This window comes from Rhodnius prolixus, unplaced genomic scaffold, assembly GCF_049639745.1.
Source record: "Rhodnius prolixus isolate KJV_2025 unplaced genomic scaffold, Rpr scaffold_2, whole genome shotgun sequence".
NCBI classification, from domain to species: Eukaryota; Metazoa; Arthropoda; class Insecta; order Hemiptera; family Reduviidae; genus Rhodnius; species Rhodnius prolixus.
The window spans coordinates 150,931-170,114 of NW_027411592.1; the positions used below are offsets into that span (position 1 = coordinate 150,931).

The 19,184-nt window shown below is 33.9% G+C and overlaps 1 protein-coding gene across 3 annotated transcripts in view; it reads left to right on the forward strand.

Moving 5' to 3' along the window:
• The window catches only part of sl (small wing phospholipase C gamma 1), a 57,269-nt gene that overhangs the window by 36,311 nt on the left and 1,774 nt on the right, over positions 1 to 19,184 (forward strand). For all 3 annotated transcript variants that reach the window (XM_074117106.1, XM_074117107.1, XM_074117108.1), the window contains 8 exons: positions 596 to 661; positions 1,750 to 1,944; positions 9,104 to 9,325; positions 11,546 to 11,752; positions 12,317 to 12,431; positions 12,539 to 12,805; positions 17,398 to 17,537; positions 17,630 to 17,740. In XM_074117106.1, the coding sequence (XP_073973207.1) occupies positions 596 to 661; positions 1,750 to 1,944; positions 9,104 to 9,325; positions 11,546 to 11,752; positions 12,317 to 12,431; positions 12,539 to 12,805; positions 17,398 to 17,537; positions 17,630 to 17,740 (1,323 nt within the window). The remainder of the gene's footprint in view (positions 1 to 595; positions 662 to 1,749; positions 1,945 to 9,103; positions 9,326 to 11,545; positions 11,753 to 12,316; positions 12,432 to 12,538; positions 12,806 to 17,397; positions 17,538 to 17,629; positions 17,741 to 19,184) is intronic.

Here is a 19,184-nt window from a genome sequence, read left to right on the forward strand (position 1 = left end):
TACTACTTCTGGAAAGGTTATACTAATTCTCTTCATATTTCCATTTATACTGTCTTACTGCCAGAATTTGGTTTTTCGACAGTAAAAAACTTTTAATAGATACAAGCTTCAATGCTTTTTATTTCTTACTTGGCCTAGACTCTTGACGATATACCTAAGACTGAACTGCCATTTACCTCTTCAACAGTTTAGCTGCTATTATCTCCTAAATTAATTATTCGTTAGAGATTATATTTACATAACGACTGACATTGTGTGTAAGTGTTCAAGAGTTAATAATGATCTGATTAATGTGGAGCGAGATATTATGACTTTTTGAGCATGTTCGAAACATGAATAGTTTTGGTTTTATGATCTAACTAACGAATCGTGAAATTTGATTTTCTCCTCGTTTGTAAATATTTATATTTGTATTATTTGTCTAGGATTTCATAATATAAAGAGACTTCATTTTGGGACGTATTTGGAACCAAAAAAGGTTTATCTGCAGTTATTTCCTTAAATATTGCAACGCAGTTTAGTTACTTACCACCACTATACCGTTATTACATACCACTGTTTTCGTTTTTGTTTTATTTCCTGTCTCTTGTTTCAGGAGCACGACGAGAGTTGTGTGCTGGGCACGTCGGACTACATGGACCCGAGCAGTCTGTCCTGCAAGGTAATTCAGCATTTAGTTCGGGCTGTGGACTGCTCATTTCCTCTGGATCTTTATAAACTTGATGCAATCGCAGCCTAACGACTCGAACAGCTACTAAAGGGTAGTTAAAGGAGTAGTCACTCAGGTTGACTATCAATTCGTTGGTTCCGGTTCGGTTCCAGATGTGCTATCATTACATTTCCATTCCAGCACAGCTCACGTCCATTCCAGTGGTGGAGAGTGGTTTCTGTAGAGACTGAAAAAGTTCGGAGACCAGCATTGCACTGGGAAGGCTTTGTGTGCCAATAACCTTAGATGTTGCTGACGCGCTTTAAATAAAAAATATTAAAATTAATGTATGTTTATTACTGTCACTCAGAGCAGCCCTCTGCTACCCAAATATACAAACCTAACCTGAGGAATACCCGTTGATATCTAGATTGGACTGGAGATTTATTTCCTTTCATAAGTTAAATAACTGTCTCATGGGTTAGTAATTCTGTTCAAACCAAGTTGTCAAAGATGTACTATCAGCCCTCTTTTATACCTGACTGTTACTTTTAAATCTGATCGCACTGAATCTCTATTACCTTATTTGCTTATGGTCGCGTCTGATTCCATATTTATCAAAAAATTAAAGAAAACTTTTTTACAAATTTTTAAAATCTGCCAAATTATTAGATGACGCGTCTTAAATTAAAGAAAGTATATGTATATATGTATATTTCCGTTTTATAACTTCCATTTTCACGCATATTTGATGCAATCTTGATTTTGTCGAAAGGTATAAAAGTTTTAATCGTTGCTATAGTTTCTCAGGTATTAGTGGGACATATGTTGAATGTTTCATAAACTCATTAGTATTGTGAATGTATAGTTGAAAATATAGTTACTAGTTACTTGTCGTAATTCTTTCTGGAAATTTCTGACCTTAACATTTAAATTTTTATTTTTTCACGCTTGAATGCGAACTTTATCTCAAAAATTTTGTTGCTTTACTAAATTATGGACAAAACTTTGTTAATATGTTATATTTGGTGTGGGCGGGCCGCCAATTTGACATACCTGAGCCTGTCAGCTCTTTAAATTATATTTTGGATTTGTTGCAGGTAACAGTTAAGGCTCTGTACGATTACCAGGCTAGACACGAGGACGAACTGTCCTTCTGTAAACATGCAATCATCACCAATGTGGCTAAACAAGATGGCGGCTGGTGGAAGGGTGACTACGGCGGCAAACGACTGCACTGGTTCCCGTCGAATTATGTTGAAGAGATAGAACCTCAACAAGAGAGAGATGACAATGTATGCTGGCGGCTCTGCCTCCCTTATTTGTCATTATTTTATTTATTAAAGATATTCTAAGCGACAGTTTTTGAGTTGGGAAACGTTGACTTGCTGAAGACTGAAAACCAAGGCGACAATTTAGCAGAATTCCAATTTTGAGTTTTAATGTAAAATATCCGCTTTTCAAGAATTTTTCGTTTTTAGAACCCATTTTCATTAACTTGAAATACACCTCTTTTCGACTCATTATTATTTTCACTTTTTTGGGAGTTTCTATGAAACAGTTGCAACAATTTATACTGCATACTCATAGATCTGCAACTTCTAAATGAAACTTCAGCTAAATTCCATTTCGGACACTTCTGGAAGAGAGAATAAGTAAGCTAAGCAGAGGTAGCCAATTGTGCCCGTACCACAGGCACGCCTTGTTCGGGCGACAGGGACGTAGGGATTTTTTTTAACTTTAAAACGAAGTAAAAGTTTTAAATTCTCTGAACTGAACTAAACATAATATTAATTAATTACTTCTTTGTGGATATAATTTTACAAATGGATCTTTTTCATTAGGGGAGGGAGATAAAACAGTAATTACGTCTATTTTTTATGCAGTTTTTGACGATCAACTCTTAAAAACACCTCTTTTGTAATGTTTATATGAACTTAGGGGAATCATTATCCGAAGTTATAATTCTGAATACATTATTATTATTATAAATGTTTTATTGGAAAATAATGTTTACATGTTTTGTTTTTTTTTTCTTCATACATTTGGCGCCTTGATCAAATGACCGTCAGGCGAGTTCCATACTTTATATAATTCAAATTAAACAATTATTTCCATAAACATACAAAATCATTTATTTTCACTTTATTAATTGTTTGGTAATTATATTATATTATGCCCACACAGGCTTTTACAACCCAAAAAAAATAACAATCAAAGAAACTTGATAAACAAACTCCTCCATTACATGCATAAATATACTTGTGAACAAATAATTTCATTGCATTTCCTCCGGACAACTATTGTTAGAAAGTGATCCCAGAATTAATTAGCGGGCAATACAATTCATTCTAGAGGGTAATTTCACTTATCTTCCCTTGTCTAAATTTATATGCGTGCTTTATAAATGATGCGAGCGCTGACCAGTTTTTACCATTGACTAATTCTAAACATTGTTCGTTTGAAATGATCACATCCCCAAAGTATTGCTGCCTATACTCCGCCAACCCAGCGCATTCTGTTAAAAAATGGTGTTGGTCCTCAGTGGTACACATATAGCACAATGGGCAGTAAACGGACGATTCGGAAACCCAAGGTTTATAACTTAACTTTAACATGTCCGACCTAACTTTGATTATCCATGTGCAATTTTGGAAACTTTGTGTATTCAAATAACGATTTTTCAAACTGAAATTTAGAAAATTATAGAGGGGGTGGTATGTGCTGTTTGTGGCTCTAGACAGTAACCGGCTCATTTCATTTTCCGCCATCTTTTTCAATAATTCATCAGAAATTTTCGCCCACTGACTTTTGTCCATGTCGAATCTCCATAGCAAATCATACTTTCTTGTTGTTTCGAACCATGTCCCAGCCCAACTAATTCTTTTATTTAATATTTTATTCGCCACAAATTTCGGCAGTCTATCCTCACCCATATCACACAAAACCTTTTTGATGTACCTGAGGTGTAACCGAAGCGTATATAAATACATGCTTTGCAGACCAGACTCCAACAACAGAAAATAACCCGGGGTATTTTGTGGAAGGCCAAACACCTTTTTAAGGAAAAAATATTGCACTTTTTCCAACTCTTCGTATTGTTGCCATCCCCAGCTTTGCGCACCATAGCATAAAATGGCTCGCGATGTTGCATGGAATAATTTCAGTTTAGTGGAGAAGCTAATGTCTTTGTCGGAAAAGAGAACACCACCTACCGAGTTCAGAGCTAATTTCGCTTTGCTGGCTTTCCAGATTATATGCCTGTTTATATTTAAGGTCGAAGTGAACTTCACGCCAAGATACTCATACTCGTTAACGTTTTCAATCAATTGACCACGAAAGTACCACTTTTCCTTGTTGGACAGTTTCCCAGCATTTGGCTTAAAAATTACCATTTTTGACTTTTTCAAATTGATGTTGAGACACCACTTGGTACAATAGCCCTCCAAGTTATGAATCATTCGTCTCATGGTAATTATATTATCTGATAAAATGACGACGTCATCCGCAAAGGCTCATAATTTAATTTTCTTTCCATCAAGGTTAATACCCCCATCAAGTTCATCGTAAAGATCGTTCAAGTATAGACAAAACAATATTGGGCTAATCGAACAACCCTGTTTAAGCCCCATGGAAACCCCGAACTCACTCGTTATACCATTTTGTGTCCACACAGAAGCGGATGTATCATTATATAAACCCTTCAAGACAGTTAACATTTTAGTAGAAATTCCATAATTGCACAGCTTGTAGAAGAGTGAACGTCTGCTCACGCAATCGAATGCGGCTTGGATGTCAACAAAAAAAGCATAAACTTTTTTACTAGTGCCGCCTCTAGCCCAAACCAATTGTATAATATTGTAAAGTGTAAAAATTTGATCTGTGGTGGAATATCCGGCGCGAAAACCCGCTTGGAATTCATGCAAGACACCCTCTGAGTTAATCCAATCCACAAGTCTATTTTGGAGAATGCCAGAGAATAGTTTAGCGATAGTGTCGATAAAGGATAAACCTCTATAATTCTGTAATGAATGAGAGTCTCCTTTCTTGTGGATAGGGAATATAATTGCATAGCCAAAACTTCTTGGAATAACTCCACTCTCATATATAACGTTAAAAACGTTCAAAATTTTTAACAGAAATTCTGCCGGAGCGTACTTGTAAAATTCAAACGGAACCCTGTCTTTTCCGGGAGCTTTATTTGATTTGGCTTTTATTATTACTTTATTTAATTCGTCAAGCGTAATTTTCTTATCTAATTCAGAATTATTTATAAGCGGTTCAGCGTAAGATAAGACAGAATTGCTCGTTAACGGGTTTAATAATGACTGAAAATATTCTATTAATTCAGAAGAATTGCAGTTAGGAGCAAGAAATTTGTTTTTATGTTTAAGCGTATTGAGTAAAGACCAGAACTGTTTACTATTATTGGCATGTTTTAAAGAAAGTATTGTATTGTCATAGTGCACTTTGCGCTTCAGCTCGCATGTATGTTTGTACAATCTGTTCGCCTTTAGATAAAGTTCTTTTATGAAAGTTGAATTAGATTTACGAAACAGATTTAATAATTTAAACGCTCTTTTTCTTAATTTATGACATTTAAAATCAAACCAGACACTTTTATATTTATATTTTGTATTACTAACTTTATGATATCCTAATTCGGCTGCTTTTTTAATATCTAATATTATTTCATTTACCAATTTCTGTGGGTTACCGGAAGAGTAATTTTTGTGGGCTATTGCAAGTTTTAACCTCTCTTTATAATATTTTTTGTCTCTATTAGTAAAAATTAATTTGGGTAGCAACGGTATTATGTAATTATTAATAATATCTGGCTTCTCATCGAAAATTAAAGTTAATACTATGGGCATGTGATCAGAATATGTCTCAGTTAAAACTTTGAAACTGTTTATACAATTGAGCAGATGATAAGGTACACAACACAGATCAATGACTGAGGTGCCCATAGGACCAACAAATGTAAATTCGCCCTCGCTATCCTCTCCAGTTCTACCATTTATGATACATAAATTATTATCATCACAGAAATTCAGAAATTGTTTACCCTCATGATTTGACACTCTATCTCTCGATTTCCTTACTGCACTAATTTCTGTAATCTCAATTTCGTCAGGCGTTACTTGTAGATCGGAAATTCGAGCGTTACAATCACCTATCACAATACAATTGCGCATGTTATTTTGTACAAAGAAATCACACAATCCAGCAAACTCTCTTGACCAGAAAGTGCAACTAAGGTAGACTGGCAATAGACGGATCATTTGTTTGCCTTTATTTATTTTTAGACAAAGTTTATCATTTAACATTTCAATTTGAACAAAATTAGCTAATTTTATATGATACGCTATCAACATTCCACCCTTTGCACGGCCAAATTTACTATTTTCTTTTTTTGCTTTAACCCAAAATAATTTATAATTCGGAAAAATACTATCATACACACTTAAATCACCCTCCACTATAAACGTTTCACTCAAACAAAATATTTCGTAACTGTTAATTAAATACAAAAAATCTTTATCATATTTTTTCCTGTTTAACCCTTTCACATTGTAATATAAAATTTTAATCTGTACTTTACTGTTTAATATTTTATTTGCACTCGTTGAGTCCGATGTTGAAGTCCTTGTCGTGGTCCAATGCTCCTCGCCTGTTCGACACCATCAAGAATTATTATGATTGCCTTGTGATGAGCTTTGTGGGCCCATGGAGTTATTAATATTGCTACTACTTTTAGCCACATCGGCGAAATCATGCCCAGTTAACTGTTTCAGCGCTAATAAACCATTCTTGCCGTCAGTTGTTAACAACCCAGTTCCATCGCTCCATTTAAACTTTTCCGATTTGCCGTTACACATTACAGTCATAATATCGGAATTCAGACGTATACGCACATCGGGTAGAGTTTGTATAATTTCTCTCCTGTACGACAGCAATTTCTTTCTTCTCTCTCTGGTTTGGAACCCAAAATCTTGTTGAATATTTATACCTGTATCTTTAGTTTTCCTAATCTTCGACATAATCAGTGATACTTCCTTGTTGGATGCACATTCCACAAAAACTACATTCTGTTCTGTCTCAGACTTGCCTCTTCCAATTGGAAAAGCTCGCACTATATTTATTTCGTCTTTTAACTCCAAAATATTCTTACAAATATCTTTGACGTTCTTCTCGTAGTCACTGCTAGTCGGCACTCCTCTAAAAATCAAATTATTTCGTCTCGTCCTATTGTCCAAATCTTCCAATTTCTGTTTTAGCTGCCTATTCTCTTCTTTTAATTCCTTGATTTCTTCTTCCATACTCGACATGGCTGAAAGTGCTTTCTCTACCTTTTCATCGAGTTTGTTAAGATCTTCTTTTGTAGCTACTCTATCCATCTGGTCTTTCATGGATTTCATCATCGTTTTCATTTCATTTAACCAGCTTGGCAAAATGTTCTCACCTAAACCTTCCATTTTACTATTATCGGCACGTGAAATTTTGTTGCTTTCAGCTTCAGGAGAACTTCGCCTTCTCTTTGGAGTTCTCGTATTAGATAGGAATTCGTCAAGAGTGCTTTGACTCATTAAATAATAAACTAATAGGCTGATTGCTGAAATTTGATAAATCGTATATTACGTACCCTATTATTGTAATCCGTGCATGTAGCAGTTAGCCAAACCGTCGATACACTTATATCCCCACCACACTGTTCATGTATCTATCTACCTTCACTTATAAACTTTGATAAGTGAAATAAAATTGAATTTTTATATTTTTATAATAGTTTCGGTGCACAAAAATTCACCAAATTTAGGTATAATGAACACTAGACAGTAGCCCACAATATTACACAATTAATTTTTAATAAACTTTTATGGAAATCACTAAAAATAATACACAAACCTAGAGCGACTTGAAACACATCTGTACTCTGCTGTGACCAGCATGGAACTCTAATTCTGAATACATTCAGATCTTGAAATGACATTCTTGGTATAAAAAGTTACCAAGATACTAGAAAGCATCAAGTTCTGCGTACTTTTAACTTACAATGCCTAAATGGTTTGCGCGTTTATTAAAATTCTCTATTGTGAGCCACGCGTGGAAGAGTTTCAAAATTTAAATCTTCCATTTCTGAGGAGTTTTTTGGCGTGCGGCATCTTTTTATTTTTGAACTCTTGTGATTATTATTGGAGGGCATCATTTATCAGCCAAATCAGTGGATATAATTAATAGTCACTTCACTATTCTAACTGAGGAAGAAGTTTGTTCGGATGCAATCAGGACCATCTCAAAATGAATGATTTTTCATGCTCAAAACACCTTCAATAACGTTTACAACCTAACCTAAGAAATTGTTAGAAGAACAGCTCCCCCCTCCACTTCATTAATTTAGCAGCATCGTTTGTGACGATATATCGGTTTCCAAAGAAGTCATTAAAATTTCCCGTAATTTTTAAAGAATTCGCCAAGCAGGCCTTTTTTTTATAACAGCACAAAACGATAATATTACTAAAGAAGTACTGCTGGTATACTAAATATATATTTATTCTGTCACTTCATGTGATCAGAAATTGTTTTGTAAGAAAATAAATTTTTATTCTTACGACATTAGTGTCTTGAAATGTCATTTTATTTATACAAAACGTTTTATGCAAAAATCCAAGAAACCAAAGTGTGCATCAGATCTGTTTTCTTCTGTAGAGTGGTTCCAGTCACTTATATGAAAGAGGATTGAACGAATCATTAAAATTCGCATTTTCACTTGTTAAGAAAATTGATCGAAAATTCCTTTCTACGAATTTCGCTAACAATACACAGGCAGTTCTAGAACTTTAATTTAACAATTTCTCTAAACGTTACATTGGTAGTAGTTCTAAGACTTTCTTTTGTAACAGTTTCTCTTCGAAAATTTGTTTTAGGTCAGTTCTGGGGAAGAGGTAGGAGCTGGTATTTTCTTAAAGCGTTATTTAATTGTTATGTGTGGTTTTTCTATAATATTCGATAAAGTTAAAAGTGTTGCAAACATTCATAGTATGAATATTGTAAGAGAAGTTGATGTATTCCTCACCAGATCTTTTACCTTAATTTTTGAAGAATTGATTTGTGAGGTGGTTCCCAGGTTAATGCAACCATTTTATTTGTGCGTTTTTTTGACGAGAAACCCTTATACATCTGTCCGAACGGACAGTTTTAATCATTAGAATTTCATTTTATTATTATTAGTTTACCGGATCAGCTGTAAAACCTTAGGAGGCAGTAAAAAACTCGGCTAGAATTTCAAATTGAAAAAACCGTTTAGGAAGAATGCAATTTACACAGTTATATAAAGAATTACTTGAATTGTTCAATTTTTAAGACTAAACTATACCTTCTTTGTGTATTGAAGGTATCCAGTCATTTACTGTCAATAGATTTAATTTGCTTACGTGACATAACATTTTTCAGTCATCAGATTCCATGCTGCTTGGAAATCTTCAGAAAGGCAGCCTTGACGTGATGGGCGCCGTTGTGGAAATGGTTCCAGGCAACGTGGATGGTCTGGACTGGGTGTTGAGGATACAGAACCCCAATATGTGCACCATGTTCGAGGTGGCCGTGCCCTTGCACGAACAGGCACTCGATTGGATGACCGCTATCAAGGAAACCGCTCAGAATGCTAGTGTTAGAGTAAGTAGCCAACATCATTTTTTTTTTAGTTAACATAAAGAAAATTATTCGTAATTCACGGATCACATCGTGTGCATAAACACATAATAAAAACATAAAAAATATTATAACTAGGTTTAAATTTAGGATTTGAATTATATGTAGCTATTAGAAATATGCCATTAGCAATAAAAATTGTAGAATGCGTTTTTAATTTATATTGTATTCATACTTCTTCTGTTTATATATTATGTTTAAGTTGAATTGAAAATAATTTCATAGCCTTCTTGTGAACACCCTTATTTCCCTTTCTTTTCTTTTTTTTTCAAATCCTGGATATGAACTAAATATATTTCGAAACGTTGGCGTGAATACAAGATTTCTCGGAAACATTATCTGCAGTTTTATTGTAAACATTTTTTTGGAAAAATTATCTTGAAAAGTTCTGAGATCTGAGTGTGTCAGATTTGTAAGGAAGAAGAGTTGGAAAAGGGAAGAAAACCGAAAGACCATTCTAAGGTCTTGATTATGAATGGATGACCAAAATTTACCCAATAAATTTTTCTAGTTTAAGATTTCTTAGAAAACGGCTCCTCCTACGATTTTATTAAAATATCATCAATTGATTAAAAACGTAACTCTATAACTTGTATTTGAAACATTTTCCAGAAAGTTCGATATCTGTGTGAGAGAGAGGTAAAGTGCTATTGTGCTGCTGTCCTCCTGCACTCACCTCCTGTTACTTGTGTACTCGTGTAAATTTATTGTTAAAATATTTTGAAGAAAATCTCTCTGCCCCTTTGTTCAATGGACAGTTCTTTTTCTTGAAAATGGCTATTTTTTAATCTTTTTATGGTTTAAGAATAGGTTGGGTTTAATATACGCAGTACAGCTTAGTTTAATCTAATAACACGTTTTCGAACAAAATAATATGAATGCGCATCGAATAAAATTATCTTCTTTAGTTCCATAGTAAAGATGTATCTTTACAATTGGACCTTCATATCCAATACTACGGTGGTAAGTTCAGCATGATGCAATGATCCACAAAGGCCAACAGGGACATTCATCATTGGCCCACCCACACTTACCTCTTTACCCAAATAGCAAAATTGCACTCTATTTGAGGTTATATCGGCATGACTTAAGCGATCACACTTTCAAGTTGAATGAAGGAGTGCAATATTCTCTGGTCAATCGAAAAAGTTATGATCTCCGCACTCTTTATAGTTTCAGCCTATATTTTTCATTTTGAGGCTGTTTGCTATACAGGCGCCGTACCTACCAGTCATTAATAGGATGTACATTCATTCAATGCTTGACTACCAAGTTCCCATGACACTGCCTCTCTTAACAGTAGATTAACAACCTACCAACTCTTCTCATAGATGTACTGCAAATGCTGGTCCCAACTAGTGTTAAGAAGATCAAAATCACGGAAACATAAATGAAGTTCAAAATCTCTCTCTACGTCATACTAATGATTAATCTACCTCTTAATGATAGATGAAAGTTCGAAACACGTCACGGATTCAATAACCATCCCTCCCTCCCTCCTACGTTCTACTCTCCTAATCTTCTTTCCAAAAACATTCTATGTAAACATTTAATTCAATTTTCAGAAACCTGTTCCCTCTTTTAGTCTTAAACTTTTAGCTAGATTCGTTTCGTTCTCATTAATTATTTATTTATTTTGTTTTTATTATATTTATTGCATCAACCCATTGTGAATTCTTGAGGGATACTATTTACTTTCAGTCGGTAGCATTTAATCTATCTTAACATCATTCAGTACTTCTTTACCTTTTCCATAAAATTTCAACTTCAGTTTCGGTTGAACGTTATACCAATACACCGCTGAAATTACCTTCATATTTTGAATTCATAATTTAGGTATATATTTATTTATATTTAGGCTCATCGGCTGCAGAGCTTTTAGCGCAAATATTAGTTAATTAGTTTAATGTTTAGTATTTAATCTTACCTGACTTATTAAGTATAATTTCAGTTTTAATTTCTTATATAAGTAGATTTCTAACTTTTATTGCTCTAGTTTACCAAAGTTACCATTGTTTACGGTGTCAGGTTATGTTCGCATTTTAGGAAAAAAGGGTATTATTCTCGGACTTCAATATATAGCACCTAATTACATAATACGCTGAACATAATTGCGTTAGCACTGTAATCTTATATTTCATCCTGAGAAAAACTTCTTATCTCTGCATGCGAATTTATTTGCAGGAAAGTCAGAATAAAGAAATGGAACGAGCTTGGCGCATTACTAAGGAAATCAGCAACTTAATAATCTATTGTAGAAGTGTGCCATTCAACATTGACAAATTAAAGCAGACAGGATTCCTATATGCGGAGATGTCATCATTTCCTGAAACGAAGGCTGAGAAACTGATGTGTCAACAGGAAATCCGCTTCTTTGTCAATTATCACCAGGTATTTCTAAGACACTAAAATTTGTTTGAACAGAAACTGTATGTTTCTTAAGGTTTTCCTATTCTAATAAGAAATTCCAGTGTCTTCATCTCTTACCTTGTTTTTCTGCTAGAATATCCCACCCGGACTTCGCATCTTAGAGGGTACTTTTAACACGGACAAAATTATTTGTTTTTATTTATTTATTTTGAATACGAGAGAGCTGACTCAGCGTCTTCTCGAAAGGCGACCTTAAGATCATCGGCCGCCTATTCGTAGATTTTATGCCGTCCAAATGTGAAGCCATTAGTTCGGTTATCTAAGTTTTAGTATTTTTCAAACACTATTTGAGGTAAACATCAACATATAACTCTGTAAATGAACCTTAATCTATTGATAGCCTCAATGAATGACCTCTCGCAAGTGTATGTATCTCCATGACGTTAAATCAAAACGCTATTTGGCTATGTTGTTATTTCCAACCATCTATCTATGCCTATTAAAAACTGGCGTGCTCTGTGATCTTGTATCTCCTTCCCTCACTCTCCTTGTCTTAAACGAAGTTTAATAACTTATTATTTTTAGTACCAGTTCAGCAGAGTATATCCAAAAGGGCAGAGAATTGATTCGTCAAATTACAATCCCTTACCTATATGGAATGCTGGGTGCCAGATGGTTGCATTAAATTATCAAACTCCAGGTTTGTCCAATTGTTATAAATTGCTTTGTCACTAATGCGACAGTGTCTTGTTCAAGCACTCATTACTGTTCCTAATACAATAAACTGCCATAATCTTTTCATTTTAGATAAGGCAATGCAACTTAATCAAAGCAGATTTCGATTGAACGGCTACTGCGGATACGTTTTACGACCTGAATGCATGTTTCGACCTGACTACGATCCAACAGATGCAAGCTGTTTGCTGAGAACCGATTATCTAGTGTTCACCATCAAGGTTATTGCAGCTAGACATTTGCAGAGATCGAGCCGAGGTATGGTTAGTCCGTTCGTGGAAGTTGAAATACTCGGAGCCGATTATGATACTGGAATTAAACTCACTACCAAAACACTTTGTAAGATTAATTTTTTGTTTACTTTTTTCAGTAAAATTCTTTACTTCTGCTCTTTCTGCCCTCAAGCTGTCTGAAAGTATGTATCCAACTTAACTCAAAAACGTTAAATAGCAGTACTTTCAAAAGTTAACTATCCAGAAGTGCCTCTTAACTAAAACAATTCAGGATTCCTCGATTATCTTTAAACTTGGTTTATAATTTTAATTTGAAACTTATTTCCAGAAAAATTGATTAAGGGGCACTTCTGTGAGAGGGCTGATCAAGGGCTTCCTATTAAAATGTCATTCCTGTTTAATATCCCACCTTATCGCCTCTACAATATTAATAAGATATATCTGAAATCACAAATTTGAAATCTTGAACTGGATACGATAGTACGGAACAAATATACAGGTTTTTGTTTTTAACTACATCTAATTTTTATATTTATTATTTATATTTGAAATCATTTTCTTTGCCACCTTATTTAAGCAGTGTTTCTTGGGAGGGGTGAATTTAATATTCTCGACTTAACTGCCGTTATTATTATTATTAAAATTATGTTTAATACTTCTGTGGAACCGAAATATCTAATCGAAAATCCGAAATAAACATCTTGATTTACGAATTTCGTAAAGCGGCAAAAACCTATTTAAACAAATGTTTATGGTATGCGTATAAAACTCATGGTCTGCGATAGTCCGCCGGTAAAAAACTGCTGCAGTTTTACAATGGTAAACATCTTGCTTTGAACCAAATATCTTTCCGTACATATTTATTTTTCAAGAATATTTGTCTACAGCAGCACATCCTAACCCTCTCATAGAAAACCTATCTTCTTCCACATTGCCAGGTAATCCTCTAAGGAGATTGAAGAGAAGATGGCCTCGTGATCTATTCTTATCGTGAGAGCAGTATAGCAAGAGCACGTTAAGGAGTGACACCACTGGGGGGTGCCTTCTCCACTCGTGATTTTTACGTATTTTTTTATGTTTTTCCACCAGGTACCACATTTGCTTGGTGCAACATTGTTGCAGTTGTAAATTCCAATAAAATATTAAAAAACAAAAAAAAAAGAATATTTAATTAATTTAACGGCGGTAAAAGACATTGATTCCGATAAAACTATTATTCAGTCAACAAAAAAGTTAGATTTGAGACATTTTGGACATTGCTCCCAATATTCATTTGAATAAACTTATTTCACAAACTGTCACAGAAAGATCAGATAAGTTAGAAATAAAAACATGTACGAATGCCTTACATAATGTTTCATTATTAATTTTATATTATTGAAATAAGGGAAGAGAATAGTTGAGTTATTAGCGAATACTAGATACCAAACAATGATCACAGGTTTGAATCCAGCTGCTGGCCCTTAGATTTTCTTTTCCTAGTAGCTTCTTACAACTCACTTTCCATTGATGGACAGTGTTGTGTGTAACGAGTGAACACTTTCCGGAGGCCGACTGTGCACTGAAACTAAAGCTCGGGGAGACAATAACCTCAGATGTTCCCTGTCTTGATATATACTCCTTAACAAAAACTTATAGTTTAAAAAGTTAAGTATAAGGGTTGATTAAACGCGAAAAGGTACACAAATCAGCAGTACCCAACATTTCATTAATACTTCATTGATATTATTTAAGTACCCAACATTTCATTAATTTCATTGATATTATTTAAGTAATTTTACTGCATTAATTTTCATTAGTATTTTTTAGAATTTATTAGATGTCACAGACCCTTATGCTGGCCATTTTCATTTACAAAACATTTGTTCAAGTAGCACACCATTTGACTTAGATTGTCTGTAATATCTATTTATCTATAATAATCAAACTATTTATTACAGGTGAAAAAGAAAACGTTATTAAAAAAAATATGAGGCTAAAAAATTCATAAACGTTTTTTAAAAAATGCTTACGCCAACATACATCAATGATTTTATTTTATTTATTTATTATTTTTAAATAAAAATCGTCGGTTTAAGTTCATTCTTCGATTAAAGTAATTCTTATTTTATGTAGTAGTCAATCTGGCTTTATCGTAAATAATATAGTTTTCTTCAATTACTTCTCAATCTAGGTGTTCTTCCCACAATGTTGTATATATGTAATATAAAATAAATAAGATATGCATATTTTTAGTACAGCTAATTATTCCAGTATTTTACTATAAGTAAATTTAGGGGGTCTAAATTAAATTACAATTGAGAAATGAATAAATATTGTTGAATAATCTTCTTGTTATTAACTGTGTGTTATTTGTGCTCACGAATATTTTGGTAAGACGAATTCAAGACTGAAATGTGGTTTTAAATCCTCCGTGATTCAAATTTGAACAGTAGCCGACTCTAACTTTGTCTTTTTCTAATTTAATATGCATATATGTGACCACTTAGAATAGAGGGCATATTAAAGATAAATCAGAAGAATAATTTGGAATAGAGTTAAAATAAAGTACCTATTTGATAACGAAGATATAATATACATTTTATCACAATTAAAACAAAAAAATATGAATGGACTGGCCAGCATAAGGGTCTGTGACATCTAATAAATTCTAAAAAATACTAATGAAAATTAATGCAGTAAAATTACTTAAATAATATCAATGAAATTAATGAAATGTTGGGTACTTAAATAATATCAATGAAGTATTAATGAAATGTTGGGTACTGCTGATTTGTGTACCTTTTCGCGTTTAATCAACCCTTATACTTAACTTTTTAAACTGTAAGTTTTTTGTTAAGGAGATTTTTGTACCTTTTGGATAGATTTTTCTATTTTGCAAAGTTACATATCTGCTTTACAGACTTTTTTAAACTTTGGAACAAGCAATTCTATCATTATATCCTGATAAAGTGTTAAGTCGGAACCGTATCTACCACTGGAGAGATCTTTTTAAAGAATGATTATAGCTGCGGTCCCCAAACCATCCTCAATAACAATTTTTCGAGAAAGCGTTTTGAATAAAATAGGAAGGTATTTGTACGTAAATAGCAAAATTAAACAGCGATTTCAGTACTTCCTTTTAAGAGGAGCGAGAAAAATAAACTGCGATTACAGTACTTCTCCCTAAAAGGCATAGATTTTGAATCGAACGACAATTCATTGATGTAAATCGGTTCACTCCTTGATAATTTTAACGATTGCAGTACTTCCTCTTAGCAGGTGTAAAAGCATGATGGCACCTCACAGCCACGTAGAGGAGCTTTAATCACTTCTTCGTGCTAAATTTTATCAAAATCGGACTAAGCTTTGTAGAAATATTGGTAATATTAGTTTTAGAAAGGGCCTTATTTGGGTGGGGCAAACTCCGCTCCTGATGAAGCATAGCGTCGAGACTTTTAATGGGCAAATCTGTACAAAATTTCGATTCGAATGACACTTCATTCATGAAAATCGGTTCGCGTGTCGATAATTTGAAAAGATTGCTAGACTTCCCCCTAACAAGTGTAAGAGCAGATCGTCGCCTTATTGTTACGTAGGGGAGCCCTAACCCCATCATCCTACCAAATTTTATCAATATCGGGCTAAGATTTACAGAGTAATTAGTAATAATAATTTTGGAGGGGGCCTTACATAAAGAGGGCTAACTCCTCTCCCATTCGATGTACAGGGTCGAGACCCCCAAAAGGCACATCTACATAAAATTCCGAATCGAGTGACACCTCATTCATGAAAATCGGTTCGCGCGTTTAGGCGCTACGTTGTTTACAAAAAAGGTAACAAGAACAACAAGAAGAACAAGAACATTTTTTGAAAAAGCCGTTTTTGCTCATTTTCGGCAACTTTTTTCTCGAAACCTATTAGATCTGGGCTGTTACAGAAAAATTAGAGTTATAAAGGAGGGTTTGCCCTATAATTTAAAGAAAATTTGGGAATTTTATCTTTTCTAGAAAAAGAGAAAAATATTGTCAAAGTTGGGTGTTTTTTTTTTTTTTTGTTATTTGAAAGGTGCACAACATCTAAGGTCCTTCGCACCTGTAAAGTTGGGTGTTTTTCAACGTTACGCTTTTTCGTGCAGTTTTTGAATCAACCCTTATACAACTGTCCTACCGGACAGTTTTAATGTGCATAAAACTTTTAAAATACGATCTCGTATTTCGCACTCATTTAGCTCACCTATAGCAGGAAAACTGTGGCAATCGATTGTAGCGTTCATGCCATCTACCAACCTTCATTAGACAGTCGCGTTCTCACAAGCTGTGACACACGATTTTTAATATGATTTAAACAAAATGGTTTAAAAATAGTTCCTACAAAAACTTTGCTGAAAATATTTATTATAGTTTCTAATTTTGTCAGTTTAAACTCAAATTTTATCTTTTCTAATAAATAATTTTCACAGCCTTAAAAATAACGTAGTCAGTCCCTATGAAAGATTTGCAAAAATTTTATTTTTCTCTTGGGGATAAATCAGTCTCCAAAAAAGATTCAACATTACTTTCCCTGTTGTATTTAAAAAGTTAGTACCCCAATTAGTAGAACGGGATTGAAACAATCAATGAAAAATATACATTTCTAGTTGGGCATAATTTTGGGTAAAATTGTTTTATTTTTAAGTGCTTCAATGCGCGTATAATTTAGTTTCTACTTTTTTTACAGCCGATAACGGTTTGAATCCAGTTTGGAATGAAACATGTGAATTTGATGTTCTCAATCCTTCGTTGGCTATGCTAAGATTTAACGTACAAGATGAAGACATGTTTGGAGACAAGAAATTCCTTGGCCAGGCTACAAATCCGGTAACCTGTTTTGCTAATAATAAATGTTGTTATTAGTTATCAGTACATGAATAAGTTAAATAATTTCTTGAATGAACAATGAATATTTGCAGATAATCGGCTTGAGGACTGGCTATAGAAGTGTTCCTCTCAAGAATGGATATTCGGAGGCCCAAGAACTCTCTACTTTACTGATCCATATTTCAGTTAGGAGTTCATCTACGGTAATATTGTACATTTGTTTATTTAAGTTGATTGGAAAATCATCCTTGCCCTTCACAAGTAGTTTGTAGTAGGTCGACCAATTCCTTGGTCTGAATAGATTACCTCCAGCCAATTTTACTGTTGAAAACTCTCTATGAATTTAGTCTAATTCCTCTTAATAAATCTCTCTTAAATGAAGGGGGGGGAAACATATATTTTATTGTAAAATTATTCTTGGAATTGGACATTTCGACATCTCTATAATATATGGCTAAAAAAATATTTCATAGAAGTCCTAGTGGTCAGAGAAGTCGGCCAGTTTTCTGTCTTAGTTGATGATGGTATGACGCTATTGTCCGGATTTTGCTGAGTGCTACTTTGCTTTTAAATTCTGTGGTCTCCCAATTTCTTATGGAGATGTTTATTCTGCCTGAACCAAGGCATTACTTGGAATTCTGTTGGGAATACTTAATGCTTATTCGATTTAGGAGAGGATAGAGCTGTCTGAGTTTGATAGGCCTGTCTTAGTTTCATTAAAATTTGTGGTGTCAAGTTAGTTCTTGTGTCACGTAAAATGAAACATTTTAATGTTTTATTCGTAGCCTTCTTATGAATGTAGTACTGTTGATTGATCTTTATCGTTTATGAACATTCTCCGCAGGCAAGAAATAGTGTCATTTTTTTTTTGTTCGTTAATGTCTAATTTCCTTTTTTGATAAATTATAAACGTTACTAGACATTAATTTGTTCCGATGAGTTTTTTTTTATTATCTATTGCTGCAGAAAGAATGTGCTGTCTAGAAAGAGCAAATGTCTGCAAGTACAGATGTATTTAAAGTAAAAATGGCGTGTTTAAATTGTAAATAGGGTGGACTAACAACATCTTGAAAACCTCAAGCCTTGGAAGATCGTCGGGTATTTACTGAGGGTCAAATATTCTCTAATCTCAAATATCCTACTCCTGTAGAAATGAAGTAGTAAAGTTTGTAAGCAATAAGGAGGGTCCTGCATGGAATCTAGTTTGTATAGAAGTCTCTTGTGTCCATAATTGGTGCCTAATTAGTATGGGGAAAATTCAAGGTAATCATAGCGGTGAATTATTTTATGTGACAAGACGGGCACTTTCGATAGTAGTAATAGGAATGACCAAAAGCAATACACTTCATTTCATTTCTTACCTGTGGCTTTCAACATGTTGTATCTTACGGTGGAAAAATTTAAAAATGTTAGCAAACATGAAGCTTTCAGTTACTGCCAACAATAAGCCTTTCTTATTTTTCACTGACGCGATTACAGATCCATCTGATTAAACAGAAAATGTTTTACTGAAAATTTTGTGAAATCATCTATGACTCAAAAACACAACGAATCGGGAAAGAGAACTAATCGGGTATGGAGTCAAACAAAAGAGAAGTAATATTTGGTAATTGGTCTGACTGCTTTCGAAAGTGGCCGTGTCTGTCA